We start from the raw sequence: 15564 nt of genomic DNA, 5'->3' as shown, positions 1-15564 counted from the left end.
TGCAGGGGAGAATGAAGCTTGCAGAGGGCCCTGTGGGGTGTATCAACCTTGCAGAAAGCTCTGAAGATGTGTTCTGTTCCCAGCTGAGGGCTTTATTGGGGGGAAAATGAACATTGCAGAGGGACCTGTTGCTGAGGGGTGTTCTCTACAGGGGTTGCAAATAAAGGGTGATGGAGAGAAGAAGGTGGTAAATGATTCAGGAACTCACTCTGAAGGAGTGGAAGCTGGTTACCTCTCAAGTAATGTTGAGTCTGACCCTGAAGAGGCTTCGGGCTCTCCTCTGGATCCTAACCTGAAGGCAAAGGGTTCGTAAAGGGTGCTGGAGTCAATGCTGGTAATAAAGGGAAAGCTGAAGTGGTTATCCATAAGGATATGGGTAAGTTGGTTTGCTCTGGGCCTAATATTCAGAAAGGTATCACTTATGCAGATGGATTTATTCCTGTAAAGAGTATGAAGAAGAGTAAGGGGGCTGGTTGCAGTAATCAAACAGGAAGGGAAGGGGGCTTTGGTCCCTTTAAACCCCAATGAAGATTGCATCAGGGCTTCAACAAGCCCTTAAAACAGAATGGGGTCCTTGATCTCATTCGTAAGAATAATGTGGAGGTGTTTGGTATCTTAGAAACAAAGCTATCTACAGGTAGATTGGAAGAGTTAATAAAGAAGAAATTGCATGGCTGGTGTCAAGTCAACAACTTCACTCATCATGCAGCTGGTAGAATTGTTGTGATCTAGAATCCTGCCAAAGCCTATGTTCAGGTGGAAGGATGCAGTGCACAGGTGATCCATTGTTCTGTTAAGTGCTTGGTTTCATCTGTTTGCTTTTTTGTTAGCTTTGTTTATGGCTTTCATACAATTGCTACCAGAAGAGACTTGTGGACTGATATTATTCAGCATGGTAGCTCTTTTCAAGGCCCTAGAATCGTCATTGGGGACTTTAACAGTGTGCTCAATGCTGATGAGAGGAGGAATGGTTCTCCTGTGACAGCTTATGAGTCCAGGGACCTCAGAGATTGTTTTGCTGAAGCTGGTTTGACTGATTTAAATTCCTCTAGGAGCTTTCACACCTGGTCGAATGGCAGAATTTGGAGCAAATTGGAAAGGGCTTTGGCTAATAATGATTGGGTTCTGGAAGGTTTTGCTGCACATGCTCACTTCCAGTTTCCTGGCGTTCTTTCAGATCACTCCTCCTGTATTGTTTCTCTGTTTCAGGATCCTGGGGAGGTGAAAAGACCTTTCAAATTTTTTAATATGTGGGCTAAACACAATGACTTCCAGGCAGTGGTTAGGGAAGGTTGGAAGGTGAGGATTGAAGGATGTAGACAATACAGGCTAGTATAGTCTCTAAGGTTTCTGAATGCTCAGCACTTCTCTCATATTTCTGCCAAATCTGAAAAGGCTAATGCTGACCTGATAGATGTACAACAGAGGCTTCATGACAACCCTGAAGATGTTGAGTAGCAGAATCTGTTGCCCATTAACAAGGAAATGGCAGGCAAGCTTGCTGAAGCAAATAGGTCTTTCTTGACTCAACAAGCCAAGTACAAGTACCTAAAAGACCGTGATAAGAACACCTCCTTTTTTCCCTCATTGATGAGGAGGCACATGAGTAGAAATTTTATAGCTTCCATTTTAAAGGAGAATGAGGATAGTACTACTTCCCAACTGCAGGTTGTGGAGGAATTTCTATTATATTATAAAGGGTTGCTAGGCACAGAAGGGGTTGGTGTTCCCCTTGACCACCAGGTTATTGCAAGAGGCATGGTTTTGAGTGATGAACAGGCAAATCTGATGCTTACTGCAGTAACAGACGAAAAAATTAAAGAGGTGTAATTCAGCATTGGGGAGGAGAGGTCCCCTGGTCCAGATGGGTTTTCTTCTGGGTTCTTTAAGAATGCTTGGAATATTGTGGGGAGGGAGTTCTCTGATGCTGTGAAGGAATTTTTTGACAGGGGTAAAAGCTGTTGAAGCAGATTAATCACACTGTTATTGCTCTTGTTGCTAAGTCAAGCCATGCCTCATCGGTTCATGACTTCAGGCCAATTTCATGCTGCAATGTGATTTGCAAGGTCATTGTAAAATCTTGGCTAATAGGATTAAGCCATGGCTCAATGTGCTTATAAATCCAGCTCAGTCAGGGTTTTTAAGTCAAAGAAGTATGATAGAAAATATCTATCTGGTCCAAGAATTGGTAAGAAAGCATGCAAGGAAGAGGATCTCCCCAAGATGCATGTTGAAAATTGATTTAAAAAAGGCCTATGATTCAATCTCTTAGGGTTTTCTTAAAGACATGATGATGCACCTCAACTTTCCCAGTTCCTTTGTTAATTGGGTAATGGAATGTGTTTCAACCACATCATTTTCATTATCCTTGAATGGGGGGTTTCATAGGTTTTTTGAAGGAAGGAAGGGCCTTAGACAAGGGGACCCCCTGTCTCCTCTACTTCTTGTGATTTGTTTGGAGTATCTTTCAAGGCTGCTTAAGGCCCTTGCAGATAACTCAGATTTCAACTTCCATCCAAAATGTGGTGAGTTGAAGATTACACACTTGGCTTTTGCTGACGACCTTGTTCTTTTCTCTAGAGGTGACTTAAGATCAGTTGAGCTTGTTATGGATTGCATTGGCAAATATTTGGATTGCTCAGGGCTTAATGTTAACTGTCTCAAGTCTAATTTATTTCATGCTGGCATTCGGGATCCTGACTTGTCAGATATCATAAGACTAGTGGCTTTGCTGAAGGAGAGTTTCCCTTTCGGTATTTGGGGATTCCTCTGGCCTCAACTAGGCTGAACACCATGCATTTTTCCTCTCTGATTAACAAGATTGCAGGTCTCTTTGCCTCATGGCCTGGTAAGACAATTTCGTTTGCTGGTAAGTTGGAATTGATTAACTCAGTGGTTCAGGGTGTTGAAAGTTTTTGACTTGCCATTTTCCCTATCCCTAAAGCTGTTTTGAATCATACCATCAAATTATGTCGAGCTTTCCTTTGGGGTGGTAAAAGGAGACCCTCTGTCACCTGGAAAGAGGTCTGTTTGCCAAAGAAAGAAGGGGGTCTGAGTGTTTTTGATATAAATATCTGGAGCAGGGCCTTACTCTCTAAAGCACTCTGGAATGTACATGATAAAAAGGACTCTTTGTGGTCCAAATGGGTGAATCATTTTTACTTGAGGGGTGGGGGTATTTGGGAGACTTGTCCTAATGAAGACTCCCCTCTCTATAAAAAGATTCTGGAAATTAAGGATTTGCTGCTACATCAGTGTGGCGATCAAAGGGAAGCTGAGAAATTGCTCAGACATTGGGCTTTGGGTGATCAGTTGAACTGCTCGATGGCCTATCAGTTTTCGAGAGTTAAATGCAGGGAGGTTCCCTGGTATTCTGTGGTCTGGAAGGCTGGGTGTACTCCTAAGTACTCCTTTATCCTGTGGTTAAGTGCTAAAGGTAAACTAAATACAAATGATAAGCTGCAGGTGGAAGGTATGAATCAGCTTTGTTGCTTTTGTTGTGCTGAAAATGAAACTCGAGACCATCTTCTGTTCAAATGCAGAGTGTCTAATGCTGCTTGGAGTTCCTTGAAGGCCTGGTTGGGAATCACTAGAGCAATGACAACAATCAAAGCAGACCTTAAATGGTTGCACAAGGACGCTACGGGTACTGGAATACAGGCGGCAGCTAAAAGGATATGCCTTGCTACTACGGTATACTTCATTTGGCATTTTTTAAACAAGAGGAAATTTGAGGATTGTGTTGTCTCTACGGAAGCAATTATTAAACTTATCCAGACTCGTATGTTCAGGATTCTCTATGACAGATTTCCCCCATCTCTTGCAGTTTGAGTGAATGTAGAGTTGGGTGGGTGTGGTGTGGATGTACTTAGTTACTTGGTATGGCCTTTTGGCCCCTGGGCATGCCCAGGTTTGCTGTAGCTTGTTTGACTTTATTGCTTTGCAATTGTGTTGGGGCTTGGCTCCCCTTGGCCTGGGTATGCCCAGTGTATAATTGTACATACCCATTTGAACAATACATTTACACTTTACTAATAACAAAGAAAAAATAAAAAAGAAACTCCTTCCGGCCAGTTATTCTTCTTTCAAACGCCTCAATCTGTCAATTACTAGATCCTAGGTCTTTTTTCTCCTTGAATTCAACTCTCGAAAGGAGATCAAAATACTGGAAAGATATAGAATAAAGTGATGTAGGACAATAAGCCAAACCATGGATTGGCCCTTGTTGATTAATGAAGAAGAATTAAACAAAGGTACGTATGTTTATTTAATTAGTTTATTATGAATGTTTCGTTTAATTAGTACTAGGAAGCATCGCTACCAATACGAGATACAAATAAAACATGATACAGATACAACAATACAGCAATTTTTGTAAAAACAAGGTTACGATATGGTCAGGATACGTTAGTTAATTAATATTAAAGATAATACATATTTAGTCATGTTTTTCCTTTTAAATGAAAAATATCGCCAATGTTAATGATATATATTATTAATCCATACAAAGATCCAGAGGTTCAGATCCATGACATTGCATGCATTGGGTTGGTCTTCTGCGAGGCTCATGTGGTCAAATAATAGTTGGGCCCAAGCCCATATGGCCAAGTTAAGGGCATTTGGTCAATAGTGATCGAAATATTTAAATTTTGGAGTAGGGATATTTTGGTCAATTAAAGATCAAGATACACTAGCTCATTCTACATCTCCTTTGACAAGCAAAGAGAGATTGAAAAGGATAGAGCGACTTGCAGCTGCAGGTGGGTTGCATAGTTCTAAAATTGTCGAGCATGTGCCAGCCATTGAAGCTAGGAGGGAGGTTTGAAGGTCACGAGAGCTAGGGTTCACAAGCTCATAAATTGTTCGTGTTTGTCTTCTCCTTATGGGCTACGATGTTCGGCGGCAGAGGCTGGGACAGAGGTTCGAAGATCGCAAGCAAGAGCTAGGGTTCAATAGAAGTTCATGTTTCTCTTCTCGATCCTTCTGAGTCTTATATTTTATACTTTTTATTATTTTTATTTTTTTTGGTTCAATGTGTTTTATAGCCAAAACGAGTCCCACAAATATATAAACTTATCTGCAAGTGTCCCAACATATCCAAACGTGTTCGACAAATAAACAATATAAAAAATTTACATACATACCTCAGACATGTATCCATTTGTATCAAAGTCATGTTTGCATCCAATATTGACACTTCCTTTGTTTTGAAGTACCTGTGTCTCCTAGAATTAGTATAAGATTAAGTATGTTTGGGGGCTTGTTTGTAATATTTTTGTAATTTAGAGATTATTTGTAATTTCATGTAGTTTTAGGGCTATATGTATAATTTTATGTATTAGAGGCTTTCTTTTGTTAGTGTGTGAAAATCATGTAGAAGTTGGTTGATGATTTTGAATGGAATTGAACATATGATTCCCCCTTGTAACTCCTCTCTTCTCTCTTCCCCTTCCTCTCTTTAGTTCTTCTAATCTCTCCCATGGCTGCAGATCCTTGATGTTGTCCCGCATCATCCAGCCCACATCCCAAGGCCCTTCACATTGCAAGCATTCCTTTCCAGGACAATAGTGATATACTGATCTTTTCCAACTATTTTCAGACCTCAAACATCTTCGAATGCTAGAAGATTGCGCCTCAGATTGAGAATTAGCTCCTTAGGCATCAAAGAAAATGGTGTCATCAGGAAAAATAATATTGGAAATATGCTATACCCACTCTAATTTCCCACCTAAAATCCCTAGAAAGGCCCTACTTACTCAGCTCTCATTAACATCAATCTAAGAACCACGATAATCAGAGTGAACAGCAAGGGGAAGACGGGATCTCCCTCTAACTTCACACCTTAAATCCCACGAAAGGCCCCAATTACTTCAGCTCTCATTAACATCAACCTAAGAACCACCATAATCAGAGTGAACAGCAAGGGGAAGATGGGATCTCCCTGACACAGTACTCTACAAATGCCAAAGAATCAGCAGGTCCTCATTCCAAATATCAAAGAATTTCACTGTAGCTATGCATATCCTTACCCACATCTCCATCACTCTATAAAACCCATCCTCTGCAACACATATAGAGGGAATTCCATCCAACATGATCATAAGCTTTCTTGATATCTAATTTGCAAGCGACTCCCAAATTATGCCCCTTAAGTCTAGTATCCAATACTTCATTGGTTAGGAGGGAATCATCCAAAATCTTGACCCAAGTTATGCTCCTTCAGTCTAGTATCCACTACTCCATTTGCTGACAGAACAGCATCCAAATCTATCTCCCCTTCACAAAAGCATGCTAATGCTTATCTACAAACTGTTCATTAATTCCTTCAATATGTTGCCAGCCCTTTGGACAGAAACTTGCAAACACTAAACAAGACTAATAGGTGTGCATCTTCCATGTCCTTTGCACCACTCTTCTTGTGAATGAGTAGTATGAAGGATGCATTAAGGCTAGGCTCAAATTCACCTAGGGCATGGACTTCTCTAAACAGCTCCATGACAAAAGCTCTCAAAATCCTACAATGCTTCCACAAAAAAAGCCAAAGTGAATCTTCCAGGCCCATGGGCCTTATCTATCCCTATTCAATTCCTTCAAAGCTCTCAATACTTGATGCTTGCCAAAAGGGATCTCAAACTGCTCTTTCTAGTTCAAGCAAAGGAATCTCCAAGTCATCCTATCTAGGCCTGACACTGAAGGATTCTCTGAAGAGCTGTATGAACTTATACATTACCTCAACTCCCCATTAGAAAGCAGAGGCCTGCCACCAATCTCCACAAAATCAATAAAATTGTATCTTTTGTCGCTGTTGGTGACAACATGGGAGAACTCTGTAACTTTGACCACGTCTTTAAGCCATCAAGCTCTTAACTTCTGCCTCAAGATATTTCCTCTGTCTTGACAATTCAGCCCAACTCCTTATCCAGGTGAATGCTCTTATTTCCTTGCTTAACCTGCCAGCCCTCTCCAAGCTCTCTCACATCTAACAGATTTTTTTCCCGGGGTGTTAAGATCTAACAGATTAAACAGCCCCAAAAGTCTGCATGATTCATCTCTTGAGATTCTCTTTGCCAAGTTAAAACAGAACTAGATTCGCACCCCCTCATGGCTGGTTCCACCACACCTTCGCAGATTCTGCTGAATCTGTTCATCAAAAAGGGGGGCAGAGAGCTATTTTGCCCCAGTTTTTGAAGACTTTGGACCAAACATAAACCTTATGGGGCCTTTGAGCCAATAAAAACATGTACTGGGCCATATTATTGAAGCCCCAAAAAAATATCCAGGTAACAAAGTAGGATCCATACTATTCTACTTACAATTCTATGATTCTGATTCTACGGTTCTAATGATTCTTTTACGATTCTACCACGATTCTACATAGATTCTGATTTTTTTCATGACTTTTATCATTTGGGTGAATCTTGATCCTCAAATCATACGATTCTATGATTCATAGTATTCATATCGCGACTTTAATAACCATGGTACATTGACTATTTTCACCCTTAATTTCACCCACTCTTTCAGAACATTCATGTTTTAATAACCAATGTACCCCCAGGCCCCAGCCATCCTGATTGCCTCAACCTCACCAATAAAGGTGTTTAATACCCCATAAAGCAACTTCCTACCACACCTATCTTTTGTTTCCTGCCAACACACCAGTTCAAGTTTCCACTCCTACAAAATAGATTTTAATACTGCTCTCCTCCCACTGTCATTTAATTTCCTCCCCTACCAAGTCATTACTTTAAGCTTCATCTTCCAACAATTCTAAGAAATCACTAAACTCACAGCAAAGTTTGCACCATCTTCCCACTAATCAGATCTGCTGTCATAATTGATGAAGCACTAAACTACCTTATTTTAGTCCTTCATCCCCCCCTCTTCAATGCTGTCAAATGGCTTGAAAGCCTCCTGTCCGTATTTAAAACCAGTTTATAACTGATTGCCAGCTCACTGCTCTAGGAGAATATGTGTCCCCCCCACGCCCTCTCTTTTTGTTAAAGGGCAAACTTCTATTGAAGAAAGAAAAATACACAGATAAGAAATCCTCGAAATAAACTGTGGCAAAAGAAAAGAAAAAAAAAAGAAAATACAAGAAAATCAGCTAAGAAAAAAATATCCAATCACACTGACAGCAGTAATGCAAATACCAGAGAAACTTCCAGAAGCTTCTCTTCATATACGTTCCATCCTTTAAAGTTTCTGTGCAGTCACTGGCCTTCTAAACTTCAACCACTAGCAAAGGTGGCCAATACAGAATTAGATACCACCAATATGCCACCATTGCACACACTTCAGAGTCCTGCCAACGGATTGAACATCAAATACCATAGCAACAAGGTACAGTATGTATCATTTTGCTTTTCCTTCTATAAAAACCACCATGACCTCATTCCTGATCATCACCAAAGAGACGCATCAAACTTACATCTATAGCACCTTCTGAATAAACAGCTCAAGGAATAGCCTGCTAAAATAGAATTCCCTCAAATCTATTGCTTCAAAATTTAGGCACTCAAAAGGCACACTTTAAACACTTAGGCTTGGGTGATGCGTTGAATAGCTCCTGGTTGGAAATGTCATTCTAACTGACTAATATAAATTTTAAAATTTAAGGGAGAAAAATGCACTACCCTTTTAGTTTTTCTTTTATAGGTAGAGTTGTAATCAATGACATCAAAGTTTTGAAGTAGGATGAGTAGGACCCAGACCATAAGGCTAGGGATTATATGCGAATATTAGGCAAGCTTAGAGTGCAATAATAAATCCTAGCAATCCTTCTATGTTCCAATCAATCAATTATGAGCAACTGAAGAAGAAATGGTATAAAAGATAAGAAAAGCAATAAAACAGATATAAAGGAAAATGGATGATATAAACTGGTGTCTAATATCTATACTAAGAAAAATTATTTAAAATATAGAGGTAATGGTTCCAAAGAGCATACCTGTGGATCAACTATCCAACCATGATATAGTGGAATGTCCAGAAGATCAAATATTGCACACTCTCGAGTAAATTCAAAATCATCAATTCTGCTAGTATTCTGTTTAGGTTAGGATTATTGCAAAATTATTAAAATGATTATAAATTTCTTACAAAAGAAAAGAAAGAACATTTACCTCCTGAATTTTATATTTACATCAATCCCTGTGGCAAGTCGTGGAAGCAAATCAATTGCATCTGCTATGTTTTGTTGTTGGTTTTCAAGGTAGCCTACATCTTTATTCTATATCCCAATAAAAAGGGGTCAAAAGTAACAAACAACAACAGCAAGGAATAAATCTACAGTAACCAGAACAGCAGTAGTTACATCGATATTACTGTTTGAATCAATCAGCCGTTCAGCAACCAGCGAAAGCAACTTCTCCTGTGAAACCTCAGCTATGTCGGGGCTCAAATTCAAGTTGTTCTTTAACAGAAGAACGTTGCCTGTCACATCCCGCATGTTAATATCAAAATACGGCTCTAACTCACACCCGCCCGCCCACAACCCAAAACTAAAACCACAAATAGTATTGCAAGAAACATGAGAAGTCAAATCTCTACCGTATAAATCACCTAACCAATTCAATAAACCAGATAGTAATTCACACATTCCCCCAAATATATATAATATTTTGGATCGAGATTGAAATAGAAAATAGAATTAACAAGGTTGCAAGTGATCATTTCCGATTGCCAGTACGAGAAATGAATAACAAACTGCAAAAATTGGAAGTTTAAAACAGCTAAATAATATCGTGTATTTAAACCACTGAGATATTATAAGACGAGAGGGTAGGTACCAAAGACAGAGTCATAAGCCCTAGAAACGAAGAAAGGCAAGAGAGAGACGGGGAGAGAGAGAGTGTGAGAGAGCGAGAGAGAGCGAGAGAGAGAGAGAGCTTACAGATAGCGAGGAGAGGGCAAGGGCCATTGTCGTTCTGAAGGATGATAGGCGTGGTGCGTCCCAAGAACTGTATTACCTTCGTCTTGTGAACGCATTCTTTCGCCGGTTCGTCCCTTCGCTCCTCGGAGGCCATGGGCGACGACGACATTCGAACAACTCTAGATAGAGATTTTAGAGAGAGGGCAAAGAAAGGAAAGAGAGCGAAAGCATGCCACGGATGAGGGAGAAAGACCGTGCAAATGTAGGAGAACGAACGAGGAGTTATATATGGTACAGAGAGAGAGAGAGAGAGAGAGAGAGAGGTGGGGAAAGGAGAGGGAGGGGTATATATGCAACGTGCGAAAGCAACACCGGGGTCTATACGAATTTTTTCATTTATTAGGGGTTTATCTAAAAATACTTGCTAGTTTAATATTTATCTAACCATTCACAATCTTCATGCGCACGATTTGATGTTTAGTTATTTATAATACTTTATTTCTAAATAGAATTTCACATTTTAAATGCTGGCATAAGCTGATTAACCAATTATAGGTTGATTTTTTTTTCCACCTGTCAGTCTATAAAATTTTTTTATTCTTTGCTACCAAAAACTACTCAAATTAAGTTTGAGATGCATCATTTAAAAATTTTAGTGATTGAGAATTATGAAGGCTAAAATTTATTAGAAAAGTCCATATAATGGTAAAAAAAATGATTTAAAAGATTATAATGAAAGATACGAATAGATATTTTGTTATCATTTCTTCTAATAAATCAAAAAAAAAAATTCAGTACAGTAATTTAAATAATCTTATTTGAATCGCACAATTTTGAATCACGTTAAAATATTGTCCTAATTTCAAAAATTTAAGTCGCTTCACTTTGTTCATAAATCCCGTTAAAAATAAAACTATTTTACTAGCTAATTACGCGAATAAATAATCAAGCTAATAAAGGCATATGTACGGAGATTATGAGAAGTACGTACAATATTTTCTTTTCCTATAAATTGTGTTAATTATAATTAAAAAAAATTGACGTACTAATTCTAAAAGTTTGCATTGGTTAATTTGCTTTGTAAGATAGTTTATATTATCCTCTTTTCTCACCATCATGCAGCTCCTTTCTCTTTTATAAACTATTTCTCTCACCTTAAACAAGAAAAGTAAAAGAAAAAGAAAAAGAAAAAGGAAAGCGTAAAACAAATAATAATAATAATAATAATAATAATAAATGAAAGTCTTCCTATCTATATCCACTTTTTGGGTGAGCATAATTTGGTTAAAACTAAATTAACCAAGCAAATTTGATCAGTTTGATTCGATTAAAAACTTATTTAGTTCAGTTTGATTTTCATTTTCGTTGAATTTCGATTTTCAATTTTCAATTTGGTTTTTAAGTTTAATATACGATTAACCAAATTAACTGAATAGTATAAATTAAAATATTATATGTATTATATAGACTAAAATTTTATATATTTTATATATTATATATATTATTTATATTTTATATATATCAAAGTACTAAATCCGTTAATTGATTTAATTGAAATTCAATTCAATCGGTTTTGAGTTCAGTTAATTTGGAATTTCGGTTTGATTTGGTTAATGAGATTTTTTAACTTAAATTTTTTGGTTAATTCGGTTAGTTAACTAAATTAACCGTATCGACCAAATGTTAACCCCTATCCACTTTTTCCATCTTCTAAGGGACATACTAGTAGTTAAATATAGGGTGTTGACTTTATGGGTCATATCCCATTTTGATCATAAAAAATACATTGGTATTTAATATTTATCGAGTTTGTGTGTAAGATCAATTAGCAAAATCATATGGTGTCACATGAAGACTCAAAGGAAAAATGAAGACCCAAAGTGCTTTAATTGTTGTAATTTATATGCAATTCATTAGGTCTGTAATAATTATTTCAAAGTCTATAATAATTGATGCAAATCATGCATGTTGGGACTATAAACTCACAACCATAGATTGACCATAGGGATCACCCTTCGGTCGACTGATGCCAGATTTTTTCGGTCGACTTTCAAAGACCTTAAACTGACCATAGGTCCCAAAATATTACATGAAAAGTCCCTTATTATCTTAGAAATAATTATCATGTGAATAAGGGTGACTTCAAAAGAAAAATATGACTGAATGCACAAAGTTAGTGTGTTTGGTCGACCAAACTCTAACATATAGGGATACTTTGGTTGATCGAACCTTCCCAGGGTCAACTATTGACCAGTTGGTCGACTGAACCTGAACACACATAGCATTTCGGTCGATCGAACCTCTCCAAGGTCAAAAGTTAACCATTTGGTCGACCATCTCTAAAATGAACTATAACGCTCTAATCAACCGAACTGGCACGTGGGGATTTTCCAACGCCTTGGTCAACCAAACTCCTAAGTATAAAAGGACCTGATCAATCAAACCTATAAGTCTGGTCAACCAAACTTAGCTTGGTCAACTGAACCTCAGAGGTTCAAAAACGCCTCAAGTTTAGTCGACCAACACCTCAGTTCAAAAGCACTCTAGTCGACCGAACTGAGTAACCTGGTCGACCGAACCTTAAAAATGGTCGACCGAACCTCTCGGGTTGCTCGAATTTTATCGAAATTAACACGGGATTATTTTTTATTAACCATACTTAAACTTTTTCAAAAATACCGAATGAGTCCTCAACTATGATATTTTTATGAATGTTTGTAAGTAGCAGTTCATTTGGAAAGATTAAGCATGGATTAGCAAATATCATTTGTCAAAACTCTCTGAATTTCAAAACCTTTATTTTATCATACACAAGACATAAATCCATCTCTTACTCATCGTACTTGCTAAAATATTTTGGTAAGAATATTATTGAGATTATTTATATTAGCTCACACTCTCATTGTATTTGTTTGATGTTGATTTTTTGAGAGTGAGCTTGAGAGTCCCCTTGTGATTAAATTCATAAGTCTTTAGTAGGAATACTCTCTAGAGCTTGTGAATCTTGCAGTATTGGTGCAAGTATTCAAAGGCTTGTTCTAGTGCTTTGTGAAATATTTTTAAAACAAGCTTAATTTCAAATATCTCTTGTACTAGAATTTTGAGGAAATCATCTTATAGATATTTTAATTATATTCTCTGAAATTTTTTGAAACCCTACTAGCGGTAGAAATATATTTACATATTATTTCAAAGATAGATTAGTAATATACTCTTGCACTTGATTGATTATTGACATTACCTAAAGTGCTATTACACATTATTTGCACTGACTTTATAGTTCCTATTTGGTTGAGGTGCATTGATTATTGCTTGTGCGTATTGGTACATAATCTGCTTGTTTAGAAGCACATTTCCTCATACATAAAAATTATATTGAATATCTGTTGTATTCCCAACGTGTGGTCGGAAGAGGGTGATTAGCCCTATGAATAGTCCCGGATTGGCTTTGAGCTGGTTAGGAAAGCTGAGTGCACCATTCTGGGAAGGTGTTTGTAAACGATGTTGCACCACCCGTGAAGTGGGCAATTAGTGGAATCCTTGAGCTGTGGCTTAAGGCGGGGACATTGGTAGTATTGGCCGAACTCTAATAACATTTTTTGTGTCTGCTCTTAAATTCCTGCACATGTATGCTTAGATTTAATTAATTATGAATGCGTGCATGATTTAAATATTGTGAATGATTGGGAAATATTTAGACAGACCCTAAATTGTGGTAAACTATTGGTGGATTAGTTGAACCTAGGTATAAATTTTAAATACCCAATTCACCCCCCTTTTGAGAATACACCAATTCCAACATAGGGTCTTTCATGTTAGAAGTTTAGATTTAAAATTAAGAGATGAGTAAATGGGGTATGAGATGAGAAATAGACTATCTCTTATTTTGCAAGTAAAATCCAGGGTGAACCGGACTTCATTTGACAAAAGTAAATAAAAAAAATATTCACTTTTCCTTCTTTTGGGGTGGAGGGAGGAGGAAGGGGGTGAAGGTGATATTTATTAATAGGGAAAAGAAATATAGTACAAAAAATTATTTAAGAGGTTCTTCCTATAAAGATGCTTAATATAAGTAAACAATATAAAGTTGAAACAAAGCACTAGAATGCTTAGATAGTGAATTTGATTACAACATTTTGTTTGGCATTTGTTACATCTTTATTAGAACATGTGTTGGTTTGGCATGCAAATTTCAAATATGGCATTGTCTACTTTACCTGCCACGAGGAGTCCAAAAAATACGCACCAAATCCACCTCTGCCCCCATCCAAGCATTACAGCTTGACAGCCACACTAGATTACACTTAGGCGAACCAGCAAACTAATGCACCAGCGCCACACTCTGGCAACCAATGTCGTCAACCAACGTCGTCAACGCCTTGTCTATAACTCGTTGGTTTGGATCTAATGGATTGTGCTGACCCAATGATTCTGATTTTCACATAGCCACCTCACTCCGGCCAATCTCACACACGCACAATGAATTCCGGCAGCAAACAGCCGTAAAGGTTTAAATCCAGAACTCTGTTTTCATTTTCAATGAAATGTTAAATTGCAGAGAGTTCGTTTCTTTGGTTCAATCATATAATTGTTTGATACTGCTATGTTATGGCAGCTCTGGCTCTTGAAATTTGTGAATCTAAGTCTTAAAGTTTGGGTTTTAAGGTGAAAATCTTTTTGAATTATATTTTTGCTTATTGTTGCTTTGTAGGTGGCGGTCTGTTGAGGAAATTGCAGGACGTGTGCAATGATGCCATCTACAAAAAATCAGAGCTCACACACAGGTTCTTCACTCTCTGTGTGCTCCATCTTTCTTTCCCTCTCGTCTGGATTGATTCAACACCCCATCTCCATTTCCCACCACTAGCAGTGCACGAATTGGAAAGGTATTCGAGCGACAAGGGTTTGGCTTTGCTTCTCTTTTCGTTCTCTTGCTCTGTTTTAATTTGGTATCTTAGTATCATTCTCTGGAGTTGGGTGGTTCTGATTTAGGAATTACGAGTTGGGCTTTTACACATTTACAAGCACCTTTTGAATTATACTAATGTGACGACCCAAATAATAATAATGTAATTTAAATAAAGAGGGAGGGAAATGGAAACAGTAATAGAAGGAGGAAGTCAACGACATTGCACTTTGGAAGGAATAACCAAGGGAAACTATCAGGTCCTCGTCGATGAACACAGGAGATTCGTCGACGAGGGTATAAGAGGACCTCGTCGACGAAGAAAAGATTCGTCGACGAGAAGAAACCGAGAGAGGTTGTGGGCAGTCTGAATTTCGTCGACGAGGAGTGGGTTTCGTCGACGAAATTATTAAAGGACTCATCATCGAGATGACGTGGCTCGTCGACGAATCTAACCCTATAAATAGTGAAGAACTTGGATTTTTGATGAAATTCAGCGCAGGAACTCCCTCTCTCTCCTCCCTTTGGCTCCCTCTCCTTCTTTCTTCTATTTTGGGCCGGATTTACGTTGGTTCGACGATCTGAAATCACTATGACGCTTCTGGCGAAGTTCTCTTCATATTTACTGGAGCGGATCGTCAGTAGAGTTGAGTTGAAATTCGTCCCTAAGTTGAGATAAGGTTTTTTATGCCAAATTTGGTCTTACCATAGTTGCAGAAAATGATATTTACGAAAAAATACTGATGTTTAATTCTGAACGTTGTTGTTTTTATGGCATTGATCA

At 38.1% G+C, this 15564-nt stretch overlaps 1 protein-coding gene across 1 annotated transcript in view; it reads right to left on the bottom strand.

The window, feature by feature from the left end:
• Nucleotides 1-10189, bottom strand: part of LOC131164707 (uncharacterized) — a 36172-nt gene extending 25983 nt beyond the window's left edge. The window contains exons 1-4 of the mRNA XM_058122116.1: nt 9896-10189; nt 9317-9435; nt 9126-9232; nt 8951-9038 (exon numbers count right to left, since the gene is read on the bottom strand). Of these exons, the coding sequence (XP_057978099.1) occupies nt 8951-9038; nt 9126-9232; nt 9317-9435; nt 9896-10043 (462 nt within the window). The 5' untranslated portion in view covers nt 10044-10189. The remainder of the gene's footprint in view (nt 1-8950; nt 9039-9125; nt 9233-9316; nt 9436-9895) is intronic.
• Nucleotides 10190-15564: the final 5375 nt, after the last annotated feature.

This window comes from Malania oleifera, chromosome 9, assembly GCF_029873635.1.
Source record: "Malania oleifera isolate guangnan ecotype guangnan chromosome 9, ASM2987363v1, whole genome shotgun sequence".
Lineage (NCBI taxonomy): Eukaryota > Viridiplantae > Streptophyta > Magnoliopsida > Santalales > Ximeniaceae > Malania > Malania oleifera.
The sequence above is the reverse complement of the archived record's forward strand: the minus strand, read 5'-3'. Positions and strand labels throughout refer to the sequence as shown.